Source organism: Rhagoletis pomonella, unplaced genomic scaffold (assembly GCF_013731165.1).
Source record: "Rhagoletis pomonella isolate Grant_MI unplaced genomic scaffold, Rhpom_1.0 Rhpom_scaffold_01894, whole genome shotgun sequence".
Classification (NCBI taxonomy): domain Eukaryota; kingdom Metazoa; phylum Arthropoda; class Insecta; order Diptera; family Tephritidae; genus Rhagoletis; species Rhagoletis pomonella.
In genome coordinates, this window is record NW_023460448.1 from 27,062 (window position 1) to 34,264 (window position 7,203).

At 38.4% G+C, this 7,203-nt stretch overlaps 1 protein-coding gene across 1 annotated transcript; it reads left to right on the forward strand.

The window, feature by feature from the left end:
- The first annotated feature begins 4,702 nt into the window (after positions 1–4,702).
- LOC118752833 (adhesive plaque matrix protein-like) lies at positions 4,703–6,118 on the forward strand. The gene is made up of 3 exons (XM_036487690.1): positions 4,703–5,678; positions 5,746–5,918; positions 5,991–6,118. Exons 1-3 carry the CDS (start codon positions 4,849–4,851, stop codon positions 6,041–6,043), a joined length of 1,056 nt encoding a protein of 351 aa, XP_036343583.1. The 5' UTR covers positions 4,703–4,848; the 3' UTR covers positions 6,044–6,118.
- Positions 6,119–7,203: the final 1,085 nt, after the last annotated feature.

Consider the following 7,203-nt stretch of genomic DNA (forward strand, 5'->3'; position numbering starts at 1 on the left):
CGGAAATGTTATAGGAAGTGTAAAATTTGTATTCTTTTCTATATGGAAGTGTGCTAAAATATATGTATGTATGTATGTAAATACATAATGGGGAAGCACGAATCATAACTTAAATTAAATTTTAATTATTTATGTGTGAAAAGTAGATTACAAGTATTTCAACGGGTAAATATTCACTGCTGCGTTTAACAATGTTTTTTTCTTTCAAGAATACTGTTTCAGCTTTCTCTTCATTTAGAAATGTAAGGTAAGTCGAAATTTTTAACATTTCGTAGCAGAATTTAAATAACTTACTAGTAAACAGCTTAACTAAACAATATGCATTACCATTTTTACCATTTGCTTAAGGAAGCCCAAAGCTCTTCCAAGTATGTATGTTTGTTCTATGAATGTATTACCCGTGCTAGTTTCTCCACTGATTAAAAACTTCAGATTGCTTCATGGCCAGAGTCTTGTTGCATACAATTGGTACGCTAGCGCAATACGTTGACTAGTTTTCGCAGAGCTCAATTAAGAGTCACAACCTCGCAACAATGCAATCGAATGCATTTTTGTTTGTTTGAATTATTACACTTTCTCCCTATACTGTCCACTGCAGACCCTTGAGAGTTGAGCACTTCCATAGCAGTCGAGAGCTTATCCTTATTTGGATTGATCTGTCATCATGAATTAATCCTGACTCAACCGATTTTCTTTTATGGCTCACAAATGCTTTTGTGATGTAACCATAAAAAAGTAATACTTTTTATGGATACATGTTACAATAGGCATACTTATATTTCCACTTTCATGCATGAATTTAAGTATTCACGCACGTATGTATGTATGTGTAGTATGTACATGTGAATATGTTATGTCTCTTGGTGTTAATTTGTTAATTTAAGTGAATGATAACATCAGGTAATAATAAGTTTATTACCATGACCACGCTTTTTCCATCAAGATTTAAGGTTTTGTAAGTTAAAACAAAAGGATATATACTAATAGTTCGTTTGCTAAAAGAACGCCATAACTCAAAAAATAAAACAAATATAGAAAAATTTCGCTTAAGTTTTATAGTTATTTTTTCTGCATGAAACATAAGTAATAACAAAAACAACAAGTATGATCTTTAAGTTTTATCCAGATAACGAAGTTGGGTTCATATCACTATTAATTTAGTCCCAAAAGAGTCATTGGCTTCTAGTTATGGTTGCTAAGCAACCATGATCCTAAAACTCTTTTCACAATAATAGAGACCAAAATTAACTAATACATACTTTCGGATTAACTATATCTTCACATTTAGAATAAGAGCTCCGTCCCACAAAAGTATTATTATGTTTTTATAATAATTTAATTTTTATCAAGGACTCACGGCTGCAAAAAGGTGCAAATTAAGGCGGTATGCTCTTTTTTTAGTCAGTCCCCAGGCCCTCGGGTTGCATTTAGTGCGCGCATAAAAGACTTCGTACCCGGGGCCTATGAGGGATGAATATCGAGCACAGGGAAATGCTGTAATCATCATCCTCTAGAAAGGCAAACACATTACCTAAAGCGCAACGGCAATGCTTCAGGTTAATCTGTAGGGTGATCTTGCAGTTTGAAACGGCACAATATTGCAAAGGGGAATTGGAAACTCTCTATGAATGCCATTGATAGCTTGTCTGCATGCCGTTATTGTTGTGCCTGTATGAAGGCTCCTCCCCAAGCAAGGGCCTGTTTAGCTGTTCCCGTCCGTAGCACCCTACTAAATAGGGCTTGCTCAGTATTTTGTTGTGCTCCTTAACTGGAAGCTTCGTCCACTGCGTCCAACTAGACTCTAGAAACCAAACAGCCGGAACATAATTTAGAACCTTCCGACCTCTTCTCTTTGTCTTTGCCCCAGGTGCTGTTGGCGAGCGACTTGAGGACCCTATTGCTGCTGTGTACTTTATTGACAATTGCGGTAACCCCTAGAATTTTCGGGTGTTCAATGCCGGAATTCGTGTGCCATCGACGTGAATGCCTATTTCAAGCCTGGCCTCCTTTGTCCAGTTGGAGAAGAGGGTCGCTTCGTTAGGGGACGGAGAGGTAGCCGTTTACTTTCGAGCAGTTAAATAATAGCGGGATGGGATATCATCCCCTAGGATTGTTCTATACCGAACAAATTTTACTCCTTTTTATTTTGAAATCAAAAAATATTTAGAGGTCGCTCAAAGTTTTTCATTTACATATTTTTTTAGTAGAAATAATAAAAAATTCTAGAAAATCAATATTTTTCGATCGGTAAACTTTGCTTCTCTTCAGGAGTCTTTCAATAGGAGTGTTCGCTATGAAAAAAATTTGTACAAGTTGGTACCCGTTGTTACCAAATCGTGTTCGTTTAGCCAAAAACCCAGTAAAACTTGCAAGGAGAGAGCACAATTTTGAAATTTCATTTGGAGGGGAAGTTGCAAATTCGTGCTGGGAAAATTTTTGCCAGTAAGAATTTGCAAGCAGGTTTGTGGCACACGGTTGCATTTTTGTCAACATTAATTTGAATCAACGAGTTCGTTAAATTTAAAAATGAACAATTTTGTTGCGATTTACTAATAAAAGAAGTATGTAAATATTCGTATATTCAATTAATTTAATTAATTCCAAACATTTGAAAGGTACTCGGCTGAAAAAGCTGTATTCGTAATCGGAACGCACTCGACACCACTGTCGATATAGGAAATCTGACAGTGACTTCCACAATGAAATTGAAGCGTATGTTGAAGAAAGTCGGAATACGAAGAAATATACGTATAGGTCCTGTTTTGGTTTCCACCTGAAATAATTTAAAAAATTTATTATTCTCGAAATGCAACCGTGGACGCCAACTGGCAGTGTAGCTTGCAAATGTTTGCTAATTCCTGTTCGCGCAGAACTTAGTAAGTTTCTCTCTTTGGGAGAGTAAGGTACCTTGTTCTCTGAATTTCGTTACTGGCAGTTGCATAGCGAACACTCCTAATAATAGGTTTATTCGCGTATTGATTGTGTTTGATAGTTATCACTATCAGATTTTCCTGTTCGCGTACACAAAAATCCAGCAAAGTAGGGGAAATTGAGAGACCAAATTGACATTTCATTTTGAAGAAAAGCTACTAGTTTCTGCTGGAAAAATTTTTGCCAGCAGCCATTTGCCAGCATGAAAAAGAGCTGATCAAAGTCATCTGTTTTCAATTTATGAAAATATGGAAATTTATTTTAGATTTAGACTTAGAATTATTATTATGATTTTCAAGTTTGATATAACTTCTTAGATCTGCAAATGTATCGGAAGAAAGCAAATACTAATATATACTCATGTTTGATTAGCAAATTGCTTTAGGAAAACTTTTTTTTCGTTGTATGTTAACAAAATTTCGATCAGCTGTACTAAAAACGTGCAAGTTTTTGCTGGTTTTGCGTTCGCATACTTTTGCTAGCATTTCTCTCTTTGAGAGAGATCAGATAAAAATTCATTAGAATTCTGCTGCTGAGAGTTTACTGCTGGAAGAATACGCGAATACACCTAATAATAACCAATTTTTTATTTAACAGTTTTTAATATTAACAATTTTTAAAGGGCCTTAGGGGACCACCACAAAAAAATGCAAAGGGGGAACCCAAAAAAATTGATAGTATTGAAAAATGGTTAAATAAAAAAATTGCCATTGTTATTGGAAGTCTCCTGAAGAGAAAAAAATTCTATACCATTTCTACGAAACTTTTTTTCCATATAAAATACATAGATAACTTTGAGCGCTTTGAGCGACATCTAAACATTTTTTTGATTTCGGACTAAAAAAGGGGCATTTTTTCGATATAGAACAATCGCAGTGTGTGAGAGCATTAAAATTCCGACTTAACATTTCCCCTCCACAAGCACTTTTGGATCACCCTAATGTACATAGGTATTTACATTTTCGGAAACATTGCGATTCTAAAGATTAAAAAAATATTATATATGTAAGTATGCAAATTGTTTACTAATTGTTATTACGGGACTTCAATGCTTTCACTTATACTTAATTTTATATTTATAGCTAAATATGTACATATATTTACATACATATAAAAGTCTGTATGCGCGGATCTCAAGGTGAACCCTTTTGCGATCGACTAACTGTAACCGTAACATTGAATAGCAGTTTACGAGCCTCCTTAAAATACAAACTTATCTCTTTATACTTACCACGGTCTTAAATTCATTTTGACATTTTTAAATTAGTTGATTTTTAACTGGAAATCGATTTTATCAAATAAGCAAACAAATAAGAAATTGCCAAATTCAACAAAGCCTTCAACTGTAAATTTTATGATGTCGAAGAGTTTCGTAAAAGATTAAAGAAACATTGAAACCAATAAATGCAAACAAATGTCTGTCTGTCTGTTTGTAGGTATGTATGTAAGTACAGTGAAAAGGGTCGCTTAGGACATGCTGCCTGCTATCCCGAATTCGTATGAACGGTGCCAAAACCGGTTAACGGAAATGATCTTATTTAATTTGAATTTTGTTGAATTCGGGGGGAGGAAATGCCCTGCAAATACAAACATACATACGCGTGCATCTACTTAAAACTACAAGAATTCGCAATATGCTTGGATCGTAAACAAAATTTGTACATTTGTTTTTATGTTTACACATGTGCGACTGCTGGCTAACTGCAATGTGAATGGTTAGATATATTTGTAGTGTGTGAGTATATAAAGAAGTGGTAAGAAGTTCGATTGCTGAGTGGAGTATAAAGACTGCAACACCGAAGTAGCCAAAGAACTTTCAGCAGCCAACAGTTATCGAGAGCGCATGCGTCGTGTAAAGGTGGCGGTCGAATATTCGAACGAGAAAGAAAGTAAAGTTAAATTTTTTTCGCTGCAAAAATGTTTCTAAATTTGATTATCCTGACTACGTTGCTGAGTGCGGGTGTTCGCGCCACCACAACGGCGCACATAGCGCCGCACTCGGAAGTGCCAAATGTACAGCACATCATTTACTTACCAACCAACGGAAATCAGGTGACCCCTTGGTCTAATTCGGGTCACAGCGTTAGCCCACTTTATCAGCAGCAAATCGGTGGAGTTGTGGACTCACATAAATATCAACAAGGCCACACAGGTGTGGTAAATGCAGTGAATTTACAACAACAACAACCTCACTCATCACCAGCTGCAATGTCGCCCAATCCTCTGTATGCCGGTAATAAGGAACATTTTCCTGGCAACTTTATACTCTATGAGGATCAAGTCACTATTCTACCCCAACTGGATTCACGCGACTCGCATGAAGAATATGAAGTTTGGCCTCCCGTGGGAATATATCCTCCGCCATCACCACCACCACTAGCGATAAAACCCACATCCTATCCAGCATATTACCCTCTTCCATATCCAGTGACAAAGCCAACACTTCGGCCAAGTACGACGCGCCCAACAGCGACGCGTCCAACAACTACTCGTCCCACAACAGCTCGCCCACGACCACCTCAATATCCTCCATTTTATCCCAAACCTCCATATTATCCACAAAACCCCTTGGAGGGGTTGCCACTCTATCCTCACTATCCTTTACCTCCATTTTTGACAACACAGCGCCCTACCACGACGACGACGACGACGACGACGACGACTACGACACCCAGGCCTAGTGGCGCAGATGTCGAAGTGCTGGAGAATTATCAAATCATCTCCGATAGAGGGATCACGAAATATAAGTAAGTGTTGGGTTTTTATTTGACTTTAGTCCTCGAAACTGTAATCATCTCTTTCCTGCTGATAAAGGCTACGTCTCAGTAACGGGCTGACTGATTACAAAAAGGTAACGAAAAAGCATATTGGCCAGAGAACTATTTATGTGCAAACTGGGTACTACTCAGTGCCGGTGGATCCGCAGAGAAACAAATACAATTTGATTCACTACATTGCCGATGAGAGAGGTTACCGGATCATAGGAGGTACATATGCTTTTGTTAATCTGCTTTGATATTTTATTTTTTATAAATTTCCATATTTCATTTAATTTTCAGTGCAAGCGTGCTCTAACGAAAATCCATGCAGGGTTCTAAAGGAAGAAACATGAAGGAGTGCAGTATTAAACTAAATCGAACTTGTATTTGAATTCATTAAAGTATGTCTTCGTAAAATAAAAACTAGTTACGTCTACACATTGATTAAAGTTTTTTATTTCTATAAAGTGCTCCAATGCCTTTTAAGCTTAACTTCAGAACCAGACTTCTTATAAATTTTGAACCTGTTTCGGATCTTATTAGCCAACATACTAAGGCCCAAATGAAGCGCCCATTGTGATGAATCCAGAACAACTCCTTTGTTAACCAGCTCTTAAAACTTGCAACTTACACAAGCGGAATAAATGGGAAGAGCATCAGAAGATCGAGGTTAAAGGTGGTGTGAGCAAACTTTGGTCAACCGTGAGGTTACTGTCCAACCCGAGGAAACGTGACGACAGAGTCGAAATCTCTTCCAGCAACCACGCTTCGTCGGACCCGGCGCGATGCGCGAGCTATTTTAGCCGACAGTTTACGCTGCATCCTCCGGCGGACAAAGCCAAACGTCGAGTAACCAGAAGGCTACCCGAACTGCCAACACCTAGTGCGCCTTTTGCTTTCGCCAGCGGGGTGGTATAGGAGCCGACGGAATATGCATGCTGATGCTGAAAAAATTGGGTCCTGCTGGATTAGATTATCTTATCAAGGTCCTCAACCTGTCTATGGCAGCTCGCATCATTCCGCACATCTGGAAAATGGGGAGAGTGGTCCCACTGCTTAAACCAGGGACTCTAGTTAACAAGGGGATTCTTATCATCCGATAACCCTCCATTTTCCGGTAGCGAGGATACTTGAGGCCTAGCTATTCCCGCGCTAAACCTGACCCCAGCGCAAGGCACAACATCAGCACTTAACGCCTTAAACACTCAGATAACTCGAGGCTAAATCGAAACCGCCCCTGTGAACAGTCCTAGTAGCGTTGGATCTGTCAAAGGCGTTTGACTCCGTCAGTTACTTCACGCTACTAGAAGACAGTGAGGCTTCCTCTCTCCCACAGAAACTCAAAAGCTGGTCAGCAAATTAGCTGAATGCTGTCCTTTGCCCGCGGCTGCTTAATAACTACATATCAAAGCTTCCTCAACCACCAGATTATCTCTTATGCTGAGTAATGCTAGATAATGGGATCCGGGAATGGAATTGGTGACTTGTGCTCGAAATTAAACGGTTACCTCTC